Raw genomic sequence first — 18,764 nt, forward strand, 5'->3', positions numbered from 1 at the left:
CCTCTGGTTTGTTGTTACTTGTGCTACCTCTCCATAGCACAATTTCTTTCTGTATAAAAGTAGAGGAAAATAATACTTGGCTTTTCTGTCTAATGAGTATATTTAAAAGTTAGTGAGAGACTATTTTCTATTAAAAAATTAGAAAGTTATCAGACAATAAATGATTTTTCTCTGTAATTTAGTTTTTGTTATTTAAATCCTTCAAGTTATTCTTTTATTTAAGTGCTTCAAGTTCATATGCATTTCTAAAGTTAACCTACTTTTAATTAAAAATTCAGGAGAGATTTTTTCTTATTCTGAGGTTTATCTTTTTACCACAGTTGCACAGTATCCTTTTGAAGACCATAACCCACCACAGCTAGAACTTATCAAACCCTTTTGTGAAGATCTTGACCAATGGCTAAGTGAAGATGACAATCATGTTGCAGCAATTCACTGTAAAGCTGGAAAGGGACGGACTGGTGTAATGATTTGTGCATATTTGTTACATCGGGGCAAATTTTTGAAGGCACAAGAAGCTCTAGATTTCTATGGAGAAGTAAGGACCAGAGACAAAAAGGTGAGTTGTATTTTTGTGTGTTTTTCTTTCTTCTTCCTAGATCTGGGAGTTTATTGGACAGTAGATTTTTAAAAAATTGTTGCTAACCCTTCGTTCTTTCTTTTAAGTTTTAAAATCATTTTCTACCTCAATTTCCAAACAAGTAAATGACTGATTCATTCAATTTTTCTGTTCCAGCCAGGATTTTCCCAGCATGCTAGCATAGCTTACCCATTAAGAATATTGTGGATTTGGTCGTAAATAAAATCCTTACAAAACATAAAAAAAGAAAAGGATATTAATCGAAAGTAAGCCTGTTATTTCTGAAGCTTGCTTGAAAATTAAGTGCCTTTGGATAATAACTTTGAATACATTACCTAGGAAAGTATGATCTTTACTTTTATAATACATAAAGCTTATTTCATATGAGTATTCATAAATGTAGTTACAATTAAGATTAATCAAAGGTTCAACTTTGCTTATTTAGAAAACCAAAGACTATTGAAAATTAGTGACAAATTTAATTTGCGTATTGCATTTGAAAGCAAAAGGTAAACTCTTGGGAAAACTTTTGCAGTGATTTTCAAGGTATTCATTTCTTTAGATGGTAAATATGACGAAACATATTAACGGTTAATACAAAGAGGTATTTTACATATCTCCTTTTTAGGACAAAACCCAAGGCATTCCAAACAGATGGAAAACTAATTTTGAGATCTCTAGGGAGGGAGATACCACAACTTTATTTGAATACTTGATTTTAGTTTTAATGATTTTTATAATCAGGAAGTTTCTTCTCCAGTTTAAGCTCATTACTTCTTAATTCAACTTCAAAACAGAACTAGAGATAATCATGCCCATTTTTGAGTTGTGTACTTGCATAATTGCATTGATTCCTGGTTTCTTTACTCCTTCCTCATCTCATGTTTATTTAATTCTTCATTTGTCTTTGTGACTTTAAATAATTATTTGTACTGCTGCCAAAGTGCTGTTTTTGGTGGTAGCTCACACAATTGAATTTTATATTAGTGCGTGATTTTGGTGAATGTTGGAGATTATGACCTTGCCTTCTCTGTATACTGTGTGTACCCTGGGTTGATTGCACTGGAATGAATTCTAGAGCTGAGAACCTGAAGATGTTTACTTTGGTTCTTCCCTTTATCATCAAGAAGGAAGCAGTTGCTTTTATTAAGTAAAGTATAAAAGGCAAATTGTTCAACATGAAGTGAATAAATGCAGGCGCATTACAGGGAAGAGAGACTGATGGGAAGAAAAGCATAAAGAAATGAGCAAATGAAAATACAATAGTAGAATCAGAGGGAGAAATTTAAAATAGGATTAATGAACAGCAGACATTCTGGTAGTAGACAAATCTGGTGATAGATATATAACACAAAATAGAAAAATTGTTAATGTGGAGGTAAACACTGGATTTAAGCCAGGGCTGTTAACCTCTCTGTTATTTATCTTCTGAAGATCAGATGAAGGCTCTAAATGTTTTCCCTTTAAAAATGTGCATGGTGTATGTAAACATAGGTTTGCTTATAATTTTTAATTGTATTGAAAAGTATTATTTTTTTACATAGATTGTAAAAGGGATCTTCATAAGAAAGATGTCTTTTTTTTTTCATGCAAAAATCAGTGACCACTACTTGAGAACAATGAATAAATTTAAGTGGTACAAATTAACCAAAACTAAGTGTTTTAATTCTATTCAGTAACAAATTTTAATGAAAAGACTGCTATTATTTAACTTTCTTTTTGTCTGTGACTTGGCAACTTTTGTGTTATCTTTGATATCCAATTAGTGTGGACTTTATTTTTGGAGAAAACAAGTGCTGAAAACCCCTAGCTCATGAAAGAATGAAAGAGCAAATGGATCTGTAGATTCTTTTGTCAGATGAAAGTAGGCATGCGTCAAGAAAATAACTCCCTAAGATTCTTTTTTTTTTTTTAATATTTTTATTGTAAGCAACAAACAAACATGCAAACATTCTTGACATGGTTACAATCAATGGCTCACAGTATCATCACATAGTTGTGTATTCATCACCATGATCATTTTTTTGAACATTTGCATCTCTCCAGCAAAAGAACCTTTACTCTTCCCTCTCATTGAACATTAGTATTTCAATCTACTCAATTTATTTTAACTTTGTTCCCCCTATTATTTGTTTATTTCTTATCCATATTTTTTGCTCATCTGTCCATACCGTAGATAAAAGGAGCATCAGACACAAGGTTTTCACAATCACACAATCCCATTGCGAAAGCTATGTTATTATACAATCATCTTCAAGAAACATGGCTACTGGAACACAGCTCTACAGTTTCAGGTATTTCCCTCGAGCCACTTGAACTCTCTAAGATTCTTTACATAAATTTATGATGCATCATTTTCTTTGCCTTCAAGTTGATGAGCTCTTTTTTTTTCGGCAAGATCTGTATCATTCATTAATCCTATTTTAGGAAGGAAAGGACTATGAATCCACATTTCAGTTAAGTTCGAAGAGTTAAACTCTTCAAAAGAATTTGTGTGTTATCGTTACCTGCAGTATCTGGCTGTTGAATTAATCTTCTGAAAGTCATGATTTTGTGTGCAGAAAAGAACTTCATAGTTGTTTTCATTTCTTGACAACAACTTCTCAAGGAGGCCTTGGTTAAAAGTCTTGGCTTTCATAAATTTGGCAGCTTTCACGGTGGTAGAATTTCATGACAAATCCTTGTACACAGGCTATGATTCGAGGCTTGGTGTTCATAAGGTAGTAGAATATTTTCACACTAGATAAGATTTCTTTCAGGATTGTTGGTAGAGTTGTGCACCCCACTATAATACTGATGAACAAAGCAGTGAGTCACAATGACATTCTGTCTTTACCAAGACAGCAAAACTAGAAGTGTTGCTAGGCATTAAGGTGTAGTATATGCCTACAAGTTACTCAGATACATTTAGAAGAAGATTTTTGGCCAAAAAAAAAATCGTTCATTTTGAAAATATTGATTGTCCTTGAAGTTTCCAAAAAGAATTCCAAAATAGGAGTTACTTTTGGTGTCACCATGCATGTAATTAATGAAAACTAGCAGCTGGCTCTTCTGAGAAGTAATACGCTGAAGGGAAATCACACTTAAAATCCTTTTATGACCTGTTTCACAGTCTTAGAAAAAAGGTCAAATTTTTTTTTTGTTTTTCTTTTTTGTAATGGATGAAATTATCTGGTAGAGATACTGCAGCAGTCATTTTTCTACTCCAAGTTACAAATATATTGTAATGATTTAGCCTTTTCTAAGTAAGCTATGTTCTCATATGTGCTCTTCCCCCCCCCTCCTTACGCATACATTTTTGCATGCACAAATACTTCCACATACAAACAAACACCGTTTGATGTAGGTGCTTTTCAGAATAGTTGGCTATATGCCTCTAATGGTGAGAACTTACTGCATAAGGAGCACTTGGAATTTTACCATCATATTCAGGGATAAAAATATTTAATCTTTATTATACTTTATTTTCTCTGTTACCAGTTTTAGTTAGATCCAAGAGGCGACTCTATAATCAAAGAGTGAGGTTGAGAAGATAATCTAGTCATCACATCTGGTAATATTGTCAATTATATATTTCTCTGCCCATATATAGATGCATTATATATCTTTGCATGCTTATTTAAAGTAAAATGTTATTTCACCCATATAATTTGCCATACAAAGTTTCTTTTTATTTTTTATTTATTTATTTTTTAATTAAAAGAATTTTTAGAGTAACAAGGAATAATAACATTGGAAAAAGTAGATATTTTAGAGGAGGGTGTGTGCTTTAGTTCTTGGCTTCACCTCCTGCTAGCCCCCCAAGATCTCATCCATTAGCTATAAAATAATTCTTTCTCTCTCTAGAGGTGAGAAATCCAATAAAATCCAAAAAAAAATCCAGTATTTTTCCAAATTGGATATTTGATGAAATGGCAATCCCCATGAGATGTTGTTGTGAAGTAGGGCCAGAGTGAGAAGATAGTAGGGATAGTATTTATAAAAATAAAATAAAACTTTTTTGCTGGCTATTACCTGATATTAAGACAGAGTTAAGTGTGATTTAGCCAAATTCAGTCCCTTCTTTTAGCTTCTTGGAGTCAAAATAAACCATGAAGTCAGCCATTTCTATCTCATGCTTAATTAATATACTTGCACCATGTTTTGGCTGAATTATTTACAGAGTCTAAAGGAGTATCTTAATGTGCTGCTATCTTTTATCTCCATGTTTATTTAAAAAGACAAATAAATTTATGAGCAGATACTGTTGACTAAACTATGTATTTTACCACACAGTGGAGTTTGCATTTTAGGTTGAAACAATATTAGAAAACTGAATGTAGTGAATTTAAAAGTCATACGATCCTGAACTTTTTTTCAGGGATATTTATTTTATAGATAAGGACGCTGAGGCCCAGAAAGATGAAGTTCCTTGATCAAGATTATCCAACCAGTTAATGACAGTACTCAGAGTAAAATTTGAATCCCCTGACCCATGGTATAATTTCTTTCTACACTATCAAGTCCACAGATTTTGGAGGTGAAAAGATTCTGAGACTGTTCTGGATAATCTCTGGAAGGTTATGTAATGCTGATGAAATTGGTCCATTTTGACAAGGCACTTCAGTTTATTCCCCTCTTTACAGATGCTATCACATTTAATGACCCTTGATTTAAGTAATATAAGGACACTTTGAGGTTTGTGGTTTTATAAATATAGTGCTGCAGACTCTCTTAAAATCTGAGATTTTAATTGTCTTAAAACATTCAAAGGTTAACATGCTAGCAAAATCATGTATTTTAAACTTTTAATGAATAATCAATTTTGTAAGAAAACTTAGCTAAGTATGGTAAGTTCTATTGTTATAGAACTGTGAAATTCATCCTGAGAAGTATATTATAAATATAACTGATTAGTTTTGTTCTTGAAACATCTGATAATAAGTTTATCCTCTGCTTGCCAATGTTTCATCTTAGGTTGAGTCTAGATTTACATGTGAACTAACTACTATTACAGGAAGGACATTTTACCCATTTGGAAAGGTTTATATAGGATTAATTTTATTAGAACCATCATTAATGTTATTTTATTTGTATTTCTCATTTTAATTATGGAGAAACATTAGGAAGTTGAAGAAATTTGTGTTTTGGTGATGTTTATCTAGGAATAGATTCTTTTCTTCTTCTTTTAAAAAAGAACAGAAAAAGTCATGATGTTTTGATGAATCTGTGAACTTTGCAGAGGGTCTCCTCAAAATAATCTGGTGCAGAGTTGCAATATTTCTTTAGCAGTCTTGGTGCAAATTTAGTGTCAGAGTGTTGGATACAAGCTGACCATACAATGTGTCATTGTGTTAGTATTGCTCAAATATTAACTTTAGAATTTCAGTGTTGCAGAGAACTCAAAGAACAACTGATACTTCCCATTAAAGAAAAATATTTTCTGAGTGTGAGATAACTGCTTGAGGGAAGATGTCTATCTTGTATTCAGTAATTTACTGGAAGGCAGCTATGCTACACTCCCTTGAGAGTCCTTCGTTTGCACATTTTATATTTTGCTTTATGAACATGTGGCAAATTATTCAAAAGCAAGCTGTCAATTGAATTTTTTTTTTCTCCAAGAAAGCATGCTTCAGGGCAACTCCTAGTGTTGGTTCCTATTTAGTCCCACACTCCACATACTGTCTGCGTCAGCACATATGCTTCAGTATCATAATCAGTAACTCACAAATATTTATTCTAAACTATGAACAAAGAGTTAAAAAAAATCCCCAGAATGCTAAGTATGTATTTTAGAAAGATTCCCCAACTTTCTGGGTATAACGAAGTATTATATGATGAACTTACCCAAGATCTCTGCTACTTTTCTTTCTCTTGTCTCCCAATCCTTTGCAGTTTGCTGGCAGGTAGAGTAAGTGTTAATATTTATTTTCTTTGATTAAACTTTTAGGAAAAATAATTTGAGCAGCTTTTGTTTTTATTTTTCCAAATTGGTTATTAAAGAGTCCCTGTATATTATGAACTTTGCACAGGAGTTCATCTAGTTTATCTTTAATGATGACTTAAATCTTCTAAAAGTAATAAATATTAACTCTATTCTAGATGATTCCATAAGGGGAAAATTTCTAGTTTTTCTGAGCAAAGAATTTTTATATCCTAAGATTATAATAAAATATTTTTCCTTGAGTCTGTTTGCTAAATTTCCCTAATGTAACCTAATGAAATTTTCATGTTTTCTCTTCATTTAAAGCAAAATACCTATGATTACCATCTTTAAAAATTTTTAAGCCTCCTCAATAATGTTCTTATTTTTCTAACACATTCATTCTCTTGGGCTTAACTTTATTCCTCTAATATACAGTAATTTAGCCAGCTATCCAACCCATAGATTCATAAAATTGTAGAATTTTTGTACTTGAAGAATCATATCAATTATCTGAGACCCATTGTAATGTAAATGATAAAACTGAGATCTGCAAAGATCAGCCTGTCCCTAGGTCATTTAGTTTCTCTGTGTAAGAACTCAAACCATATTTCTTTTCTTTTTTTTTAAATGTATTTATTGCTAAAACAACATATAGTATATATTGTACAATAAAGTTAAACAACAACAACATACAAACACAAACATTCTTACATACAAACATTTCATACATGGTGTACAATCTGTGACTCATAATATCATCACATAGTTGTGTATTCATCACCGGGATCATTTTTTTTTAAACATAACAAACAAACACAAGCATTCTTACCATATGATCATTCCATTCTTGGTATACAAACAGTATATAAACTTGGTATATAAACAGTATGTGGAGTATGGGACTAAATAGGAACCAATACAAGGAGTTACCCTGAAGTAACTCAAAATATCATCACATGGTTGTATATTCATCACCACAATGACCTCTCAGAACATTTGTATCAATACAGAAAAAAACATAAAAAGAAAAAAATTTGTACATACCATACCCCTTCTCCCTCCCCTTCACTGATCACCAGCATTTCAATCTAGTAAATTTATTTTAATATTTGTTCCCCCTCTTATTTATTTTTAATCCATATGTTTTACTTGTCTGTTGATAAGGTAGATAAAAGGAGCATAAGACACAAGATTTTCATAGTCACACAGTCGCATTGTAAAAGCTATATCATTATACAATCATCTTCAAGAAACATGGCTACCAGAACACACCTCTACACTTTCAGGCAGTTCCCTCCAGCCTCTCCACTACATCTTGAATAACAAGGTGATATCTACTTAATGCATAAGAATAACCTCCAGGATAACCTCTAGACTTGGTTTGGAATCTCTCAGCCATTGACACTTTATTTTGTCTCATTTCGCTCTTCCTCCTTTTGGTTGAGAAGTCAAAACCGTATTTCTTAACCTCAAGCCCAGGGTCCTTTCTACCATAATATGTTTTCTTGTCCAGATTTTCCTTTTTTTTTCCCCCTAGATCCCCAAGATAGAAAACAGAAACTTTAAAAAGGAAGGGAAAAAAAAAAAAGCAGCTACTTTGTAATGCATTAGACTTCTTTCAGTTTCAAGTCACAGAAACCCAACTCAAAATAGCCCGAGTTAAAGGGGACAGTTATTGGTTTATTTTAATACAAAAGCTCTGGCCCAGTTCTAGATGCTTAACAGATATCAGAAATCTCTCATTCTAATCATGCTAGATCTAGCTCTCCTATACTCTGTATATACTTTATTTCCAGGCAGGCTTTCTGCGAGTAGTGGCAAAATATGGCTAATAGTAGGCTCAGGTTTATAGTCTACCTGCTTTGGCATCTGCAGTGGAAGAAGAAGAGCTGCTCTTTCAGCAAAAATTCCTAGATTGGGTTCTGATTTGCCTGGATTGGGGCATGTGCCCATCCCTGAACCAAACATCTGGCCAAGGATTGGGATGCTCTGATTAGTTAGGCTTCATCATCATGAGCAATAGGACCCATTCAACCTGAACCCCAGGGAAAATGATGACTTTTCAGAGACAAATCAAGGAGAAGGAAGCATACAGGACAGAGAGAAAAATATCAGTTGTTTTGCTTGAATTTATTCTCAAGAATTCTGTGGATCATGCACCAATATTTGATTTATTACTTATAATCATTGACTAGAACTCAGGCACTGTGATACCCCAAATTTTAGAGATTGTTGTGGAGATGGAACAAATAAAAGCTTAAAAAGGTTGTGACTTCCTTCAAATCATATAGCTAGTTAGTATGCATGCTATTTATTAGTGAAACCCAGGACACCTGAGTAAAAGTTTTAGATTCAGATTCACAGTTAGATTCAGATCCTCATATAGAGCATCTTAATTATGTGCTCTAAGTCTGTTTTCTTAGCCTTAATGTAGAGGTGGTAGTGTCTATCTTGTAAAGTTGAGGTATCATTAGGGATATAGGAAAGTACCTGAAAACAGAGCCTAATGTATAATTGCCAACAGTATTATATTAAAACATTTATTTACAAATGCTAGTGGAAAGTTTACTGAGGTAGAAAATTGCTTTCTTATCTGAGAAGTCTAGATTGTGAATTCATCTTAGAGAAGATCTGAAAATATTTATACACAGAATATGAACAAAACATTGCATATCTTGTGATTGCTTAATGTTTGGGATTATCTGTTCTGTGGTACCTGGCTGGTATTCTGGTCTAGTAGTATTCTGACAGTATTCTAGTCTTAAAGATGTGTATTACCTATATTTTTAAGTCTTTGTATTTTAAAAGATTAATCATATGCAAGAGAGTTAAACAACTCAGGTTAAAAAAATAAATGGTTGATTAAAGATATGTCAAGCAAATGTAAATTAGATTAACACAGTATGTACTCCACATTGAAGACTTAACAGTTATAAACTCATATGCATTAAATATAATATCAAAATGTTGAATAAAGAAATGAACAAATTTATAGAAAAGTGGTGGTAGTTGGAATTTTTAATACACTTCCTATCTTGCCATATCAGAAGGCACAAGATTTGGAGGATGTGTGGATTATTTGAATAATATAATTAAAGTACTCCATAAAATTTATTCCTTCTTGTCTTTCATGCACAAAACAGTTTACCAAGATTAGTCACTCATTAGGCTACAAAAAGTATCATTTCCAAGTAGAATAATGTCATATTCTTGATTATAATTCAATAGAATTAGATATTTAAGAAAAGCTTAATCAAACCATGTCAGCGATTTGGAAATTTAAAACCCCTTTCTTAAATAAATTTTAGGTCAAAGAGGAAAAACAAATTCATGTTAGAGATTATAGGAAATGAATAGCACAGGAAGAAGGGATAAATAAGGACAAAAATATAAGTTAATGAATTAGACAACAATAAACTACTTGAACTGTAAATCTGGATACTGGAAATGGCAATAAAATCAAAACATCGCTTAAAGTCAAATCAAGAAAAAAGTAAAAAGAACTAAAAACACATGTTAAGTGTGAGAAAGGAGATAAAATTACAGAGTGGAGGAAACATTAAAATTATATTCAAATTTACGCTAATTAATTTAAAAATTTAAATGGGAAATGGGCAGTTTTCAATAAAAATGTTATAGTAGATGCTTCAAGGTGAAATAAAAAATCTGAATAGACCGTCCAAAAATGAAAATGTCTAGGAACCCTTAAGAAGTACCTGGCTGAATTGCTTTTCAGGTATAATTGTATCAAATTTTGAAGCATCCAAATATATATGTTATCTAAAATGGTCCAGTTATTAGAAAATATGTAAAACTTCCCAGGTGATTGATTGCATAACCCTGACAAAAATAGCATATTAAAAATGAGAAAACCGGGCGGGCCGCGGTGGCTCAGCGGGCAAAGTGCTTGCCTGCTATGCCGGAGGACCTCGGTTCGATTCCCGGCCCCAGCCCATGTAACAAAAACGGAGAAACAGAATACAAGAAAATGTTTAAAAATGTTTCCCTTTCTTCCTTCCTTCCTTCCTTCTATCCTTCCTTCCTTCTCTCTGTCTTTCCTTTAAAAAAGAAAAAAAAAAAAAAAAAAAATGAGAAAACCAGAGAGTATGATTTAGGGGAAAGTAAATACTTTAGTTTGGCCAAAAATCTGAGTACATGCAAGGGAGTTGGGAGGGGTTAACTGGAAAAGGAGGTTGGGCTATATATTTATGTGGTGATCGAATTACAGTGTGTGATAAATTTCTATTAGGGTAAATACTAGTCCATTTAGCATTTTAAATTAATGTTAATGTGATTAATCTTAAAATTTTGCAAGATTAATCTGACTGTGGTATAAATATAGATTGAAGAATAGATAAATCAAAGACTGAGAGTCAGTTGGCTATTACAAAATTGCAGGAGGTAACAGAACGAGAATGGCCACAGAAAACCAGAAGTGATGGTTTTGAGAAATATTTCAGAGGCAAAGACCTGGCTCTTGGCAACTAAATAGATGTGTAGTAATGATGACTATTTTAAATGAGCTTAATTTCTGGATTGTCTTCCGTTTTTGTGTGTGTATGTGTGTTATGTATTTATGTATGTATGTGTATGCCAGGTAGTTAATATGCTTCAAGTTATACCAATCTGTGATCTCCACTCTGCCTGGGCCTTTGCCGTTGTGCTAGAATCCTTCCACTTCTCTTTTCTATAACCCTCCTTGTATCACTGCTGTCTCTCAGACGTGTTTATTTCACTCTAGCAGAGATGGTAAGATAATGTATAGTGGTTGAGTGGAAGCTCTAGAGTTTGAATGCTTGGGTGAAATCCAGTTCCATTACTTATTGGATAAGAGACCTTAGTTACCAGTAACACCCACCTTATATAGTTTTATGAGTATTCAGTGATAGGTTTCTGAAGGCATTTGGAATAATGCAAAGAACATGGTAAAGGTCCCATAAGTGGTGGTGGCAGTAGTTATTAAAAGAGATCTGAGGCTCTAGAACTGGAGAAAATAGTGAAAGGTGTCATTTGCAGAAATAAGAGAAGTTTGTTCTTGCAAGAATATTACAGCTTCAATTTTTGAGTGTTTTATTTTAAGAAGTTCTGGAATTTCCACGTAGAAATGTCCAACCAAGTGTTAGAAATTTATCTAATTTATATGGGAGTTAAGTCAAATTAGAGAGTCAGGTTTTGGAGTTATCATATAATGACTGAGAATTGAAGTACTGGAACAGATGGATTGATGGAGAGAGGAGATAGTTAAGATAACATTTTTGAAACATGCCCATTTTTAGGGACAAGAAAAGAAACAGCCAGTAAGGGTAGGAGAAAAGTTTAGAGAATGTGTTCATATTATAGAAGTTTCAGAAAACTGCAAAGAGATCAGCCAGGGTTGGAACAGGAAAATAAAGAAAACATTGATGAGCAGTAGGAAATCAGCCTCATAATAACAGCTGAAGCCAGATTTCTATGGGTTAAGGAGTAGAAGCTGCCTGGAGGTTTTGCTGTGCTGTAGAGAGGATGATAGTTTGAGCAATACACAGCATCTGGGGAGAGTATGGGTTTTTGGTCTTTGAATTGTATTGAATAACGGTTACCTGAACTGTGTAATTAGGAGCAGACAGGTGGTAAAGAATAAAGATGACTGCTAGAGAGGAAATAATTAATAGAGCACTTGTCAAAATAGAACTTTTTTTGATATTCTTCTAAAATATCAGGAGTGCAGGGAATTTTGAGGGTGTTTATATTGGATATTCTCAGTAAAATAGAAGATGAATTCATTGAGGGATGATATCTGGTGCAGGATAGAAAGGGAGATGGAGTAAACCAAACGTTATCATCATTATGGTAAAGAGTTCAGTAAATGTATACCTGGGAAGAATTATTGAATGTTAAGGGTTTCAGATAGGTGAAACTGCTTGAAGTGAAGGCAGTGGGAAAGTCATCTGGGAGGGGTACTGGGAGGAACATGGAATATACCCCCCAAGTCCCACTAAGGTCTGTGAACACAGGGAATTGATAAAGCAGTGGCCACCTTTTGAAGTAATGGCCAGGAACTTGGTGCTGAGTTGACCTGAAGAATGCTATTTAGATAAAAATTAGAATATGTTGGACGTTATATTTGAGAGAATTAAGAATATAAATTATTTTCTTTACAATTAGATTAGAAAAGGTGAGTTAATACTCAAAGAGTAGAGCTGAATCTTCTGGGATATAGTTATAGACCAGTTTAACTTAAAAGTTATTGGTTAGAGAATAAATCTGTGAGTTTTATTAGTCTTAATCTAAGTGAAAAATAAAAATTTTGAAAACATGTTTTTTTTACTTTCCCAGAGATTTAAAGTTCAGCCCTTCTTTCATATGTGTAAGATAACTTTTGGAAGACCAGTAAAACATTTATCTCCTAGATTTTTAAAAAGACATACTTTGAATTAAATCTTCATGTTTAAAGTTCTGTAAGTAAAATATGCAGATTATGTGTTCTCTGAATATACATTCAGGAAACGTGATATTTGAAGTATTTTAAATTGCATTGTCAAATTTAATGCGGAATATTTGCTTATTTTATTTCACATTCTAAATAGTAGAGTGATTCATTGCATTGTTAAATTAAATTTTAGTAAATGTGTATTGTGGCCATGACAGATGAGACTAGAGTGAGGAGGACATATTCAAGGTCAGTAGTACATACACATTTGAGCCTTCCAACTTTTTTTTTATTTCTGTTAATCTTTACATGTTGTATTTGAGGTATGGCAAGCTAATGGATAGATAAGATATAGAAGCTTAAATATGCATAAATTGATAGTAAAATAATACATGTAATTAAATTTACAACTGTCCTTTTCCAGTTTTTTTCTTTGAATTATATCTACAATTTTGGTTCAGCTGATATTCATACATTAATTATTCATCAAATGTTGACAACTAGTAGATTAATATATTCTGTACATTTATCCAACCTTTTTTGCTGAGGCTTAACTGAGTATATAAGACACCCACATTGTGGGTGCGCTACCAGTCCCTTGCTATTTGAGAAAAGTTAACACTTTGAAAACCTTTTAATTGTTGCACACAAACTTTTATCAAGAATGGAGATAAGGAGAAAAATATCTCATTCTACTAGATTCCAGGAAATGACAACCTGGATTTCTTACAGACTTGCATTGACTTTAAAAAATCAATGAATTGTCAATAAGAAGTAAAAAAAATAAATTAATTAATATTTATTAATAAAATATTATATTAATATTTTGACAAAATTCGTTTGGTTCAAGTATTCACATAATTCAAACTGTATCCTTCCTACTGATCTTCTATCTTCTGTTTTCCTTAGCCTGCTTTTCAATTCTGTATTTTATTTTATTTTATTTTTAACATGGGCAGGCACCGGGAATCGAACCCGGGTCCTCTGGCATGGCAGGCAAGCATTCCTGCCTGCTGAGCCACCGTGACCCCCCTCTGTATTTTATTTTGAGAAACATGAATAACAAATAGTTTACTGAGGTGGCATTAAATAGTGTGGTATAATAAATCATTTTAAGCTAAGTTTAAAAATTTTTTAAACTTTAATGATGATTTTTAATGTTAACTTTTATAATAGCTCTTCAAAGTAGTATATATTGCATTAAGAAAATTATGTAGAAACAAAATTCCAACTCTTCGAGAATTCTACCTTAAACATAGGCAGAATTTCTAGAACTGTTAATTAGTATTTGTGTTGCATTTGTAGTTTTAGCGTGCTTTTGTGCAACTGCATATGGTGTTTGATCCTCATGAGAACCCTGTGAAAAGAAGGTAGGGGAACGTATGTGTTATCATCCTCATTTTCCTGAGGAAACAAATGTGTTTTGATGGTCAGCATTCAAAATCCAAGTATTCTGACAACAAATTGTATTGTCTTTGTATTATATCCAAAACCTTAAATCAGATTGTTTGTAATTAAAACTTTAAAAAATACAAAGAATACTATAGTGAATACTTATATGCCTGACATTCAACATAACCCATTTTTAAACTCACATAAATGTGTTTTATATCTTTTATTAAAGGGAAAAGAGTATTTATTTTGAGTTTTTTTCTTAGCACATTGGATGACATGGATGCCAATAGTGACTTACAGAAAAATATTGCATGTTTTCCCTCTTCTGTACAAATGCTGTTTAAAGTACAGTTTTCTCCAGTTTACTTTTGTTAGACTTCTTAATGCTGTATATTATTGCCTTATATTTCTGAGTTAAATACTTGAATTTTTCTGAAGTTGTACAGTGTAATAAGAGAAAGAAAACCTTAGTTAAGTTCCCTAAAACCTTGTTTATTCGGTGTCATTAATGCGGTGTTGGACATATTAGATTTTTCTTTTGCTAACTAAGGTTCCCCCTTTAAATACCATATTAATTTATACATTATTTTTAGCATTGTAAATACTTTAGTTTTCTGAAATATTTTATACTTCCTTGGTTTCTTCAACAAAGAGGTGTAGCACTTTATGTACCTTTGTTATTTATGTCAGCTGCTTACTCCTATTTTGTTGGGCTCTAAGGTCAGCATCAATTGCTGCTGTTTTTGCCTCTTAAAGGCAATATGTCTCTCTCTCTAATTTGCTGATCTGATAAGCTTTTTCCTAGAAAATAGATAACAAAGTTTGTGAGGAATTGTGTGTTTTTAATAAGAGTCCATACGTTTTGTGGGGAGCTCTAGGAGTAAAGAAAACTGCTTTAGTGCAGAGGCCTTGGAAGTTATTTTGGATATGTAGTGGCCTTTGCTAATTGGGTTCCATGGATAAGAGCGTTCTTGTGACCGTTGAATAAATGAGGTGCTTGATAATTGTATTTTACGATAGAAAAGTTATTCTTATATTTTCCTTTGCATTGATATTGCTCAGATTTACTCTTTTATTGAGTCAGATTTAAATATTAATCAGTTAAGGTCAAATTTCTAATGTATGTATATTTAGTGGTTATAATCCAGTTACCATAGCAATTTAGTGAAATAACTATAACAGAACTTTTCTTTTGAATTTGGCTTCTCTTTTTTTCTGTCCACCAGGGAGTAACTATTCCCAGTCAGAGGCGCTATGTGTATTATTATAGCTACCTGTTAAAGAATCATCTGGATTATAGACCAGTGGCACTGTTGTTTCACAAGATGATGTTTGAAACTATTCCAATGTTCAGTGGCGGAACTTGCAGTAAGTGCTCTAAATTCTCATCCTTCCAGGTGCTGGAACACTTTTCTTATCACATTTTGAATTTATGCAAGACAGGATATTTCTGAGTTATCTAAACTAATTCATTTGCTCAGTTGTTGAGTCTATTGGCTAAGGAAGCCAAAAGCAATGGGTTTTAATGTCTTTGAAGCCAAATTATATTTATGAAAGCAATATTCTTTGCTGCAGCCATTTAAATGCAGCATAATTTCTGACCAGATGACTAAACAGCCTGTCCTGTTGGAGGTCCAGCCTGCAAGTAGCAGTGGTACTCATTGGTATTGGAGCAGGGACCAATTTCTTAACTATCTTAGAAAGAGTAGATATTGACAAAAATAGTGATAGTGGTAATAAAAAGGAAAAGAAGAAATGGTAAGACATGGTGACAAGCTGAAATATAATGAATAAAGAAGAGGGTTTAGTCAAAATGTGTGGAATGTTAGGGAGGACCTGAGTTTTTGAGTTTCAGTCCTGGATCTGTCATTAATATACTAGATAACACTGGGCTCATCATCTACCTCTCTCTGTGCTTTCTTATCAATAATATGAAGAGATTTTAAAATCTGAAACTTTTTAGGTAAGTACTAAGTAGAAATCATGTCATTGATTTCTTTATGTGGGACATGACTCCCAGGGGTGTGGACCTTCCTGGCAAGGTGGGACAGAAATCCTAGAATGAGCTGAGACTCAGCATCAAGGGATTTAGAAAACCATCTCGACCAAAAGGGGGAAGAGCGAAATGAGACAAAATAAAGTGTCAATGGCTGAGAGATTCCAGAGTCGAGAGGTTATCCTGGAGGTTATTCTTACACATTAAATAGATATCACCTTGTTAGTCAAGATGTAGTAGAGAGACTGGAGAGAACTGCTGGAAAATGTAAATCATGTCATTGATTTCTTCCTCCCATTTATTTCTCTTACTTCCTCTTACCTCAGTAAGCTCCTAATCTCAGTCATCCTGATCCTATTCTGCTTCCAGAGCACCTAGTTAAACTGGTAGGAGGATGTACAGAAGGAAATATTATTATCTAGCCATATAAAAGAAGAGACTCTTGCTTCTTTTTTCTGTAATAGAGTTTTATGATACTGGTTTCTGCCTTGGGAGTGGTTAGTCACATTTTCATATTTAAGACATTTGTTTTATTAGATTAAAATTTTTTAGTTTCTAAATAAGATAGCACTCCATTATTTCTTTTATCTCTAATAATATTTCAGTGATATTTTGCAGTTTGTTAGTACTTTTAGCTTTAACTTCTGCCTCTTGAAGATATTTATTTAATTAAAAAATTTCTAACTAATCTTTTACTTAGAAAATTAATCTCTTAATGTTGTTTATCTTTGTTAGATAGGTGAACAGCTTCATCAGATCTTAGAGCAAAACAACTTTATCAAAGGCTACAGATTTATTAATATAGCTATAAAATAAAGATTTCTGAGAAGACATTGGTACTTTTATCATTTCATTACAATTTAAAAACTTGTTTGAGTACAAGGTACTGGTTTGATGGAGTGATTGACATGGGAACTTAATAGATTGTTAAAGGAAAAGTAAAAAGGAAGGAAGAATCTCATATTCTGTCTGTACTATAGATATCAGTAATACTCTGTCTGTAGTGGAGATACCAGTGTAAGAGCCAAAAGGAAGGTATTAAATATTAACAAAAATAATAAGGGAGAGAACATTCAATTCAATAATCTTATATAGTATAATTTTTCTACATTGGCCTCTATCAAAAATTTGTCAGTTCTGCTCTGCCTACCTGTTTTAGAACTTCTTTTGTCTCTGTTACATTTAAAATTCTAATCTTAAACTTATTAAATAGTGATATTTTAAAATATTTAAAAATTTTCTAGTTGTCTCTTTCTGCATTGTAATTTGACACCATATAATGAAGCTTCAGTATACTGTAAGTAACATATAGTTAAATTGGAGGTTGTGTGTGTAGACTATAAATGTTATTTTCAGGAAAAAATGTTTTGAGGGTTGTCAAAGTTTCATGCAGGAAGTTCAGCTCTTTATTGAAGATTGGAGAGAGCATGCAATTTTTATTTTTATTTTTATTTTTTTGCATGGGCAGGCACTGGGAATTGAACCTGGATCTCCATCTGGAGAATTCATGATATTCTCACAAGCAGTGGGATCAACCAAATCAGCAGGCCAAGCCCTTAATTTTGGGGTTTGTTCATAGGAATCTTATCCCTGCAAAGGATAGGCTAAGCCTACTTAAGATTAGGCCTAAGAGTCATCCCCAAGAGAACGTTCTTTTGTTACTCAAATGTGGCCTCTCTCTCTCAGCCAACGCAACAATGCAAACTCACTGCCCTCCCCCTCTTTATGTGGAACATGACTCCCAGGGGTGTGGACCTTCCTGGCAAGGTGGGACAGAAATCCTAGAATGAGCTGAGACTCAGCATCAAGGGATTGAGAAAACCGTCTCGACCAAACGGGGGAAGAGCGAAATGAGACAAAATAAAGTGTCAGTGGCTGAGAGATTCCAGAGTCGAGAGATTATCCTGGAGGTTATTCTTACACATTAAATAGATATCGCCTTGTTAGTCAAGATGTAGTAGAGAGACTGGAGGGAACTGCCGGAAAATGTAAAGCTGTGTTCCGGTAGCCATGTTTCTTGAAGATGATTGTATAATAATATAGCTTTCACAATATGACTGTGTGATTGTGAAAACCTTGTGTTTGATGCTCGTTTTATCTGCCTTATCAACAGATGAGTAGAACATATGGAGTAAAACTAAATAATAGGGGAAACAAATGTTAAAATAAATTTAGATTGAAATGCTAGTGATCAAAACTGCAAGAGGGGAAAAACAGTCAACAGGAAGTCAGTTATGTAACTTGTCTTAAACCAAATGTGCTAGGGCAGACAAATGGGATTTCACTAGTTTTTCTTTTGCCATTTATAGCCAAAGATTTTGCAAGTTTTGATCCAAGTCAGGTGAACCATTCACACAGAGGGAAAGAAAGGAAAGCAAATCTGAGACTTGGAGAAATAAATATTGATATTTTAGTTGTAAACATGTCAAATCAGGTGAAGGTGAGCTGATTTCATTGAGATATTCAGTGATTATCTAGA

General features: G+C 33.1%; 1 protein-coding gene across 3 annotated transcripts in view; it reads left to right on the top strand.

Moving 5' to 3' along the window:
• The window catches only part of PTEN (phosphatase and tensin homolog), an 89,388-nt gene that overhangs the window by 60,421 nt on the left and 10,203 nt on the right, over positions 1-18,764 (top strand). For all 3 annotated transcript variants that reach the window (XM_077125338.1, XM_077125337.1, XM_077125339.1), the window contains 2 exons: positions 321-559; positions 15,516-15,657. In XM_077125338.1, the coding sequence (XP_076981453.1) occupies positions 321-559; positions 15,516-15,657 (381 nt within the window). The remainder of the gene's footprint in view (positions 1-320; positions 560-15,515; positions 15,658-18,764) is intronic.

Source organism: Tamandua tetradactyla, chromosome 13, assembly GCF_023851605.1.
Source record: "Tamandua tetradactyla isolate mTamTet1 chromosome 13, mTamTet1.pri, whole genome shotgun sequence".
Taxonomy (NCBI): Eukaryota; Metazoa; Chordata; class Mammalia; order Pilosa; family Myrmecophagidae; genus Tamandua; species Tamandua tetradactyla.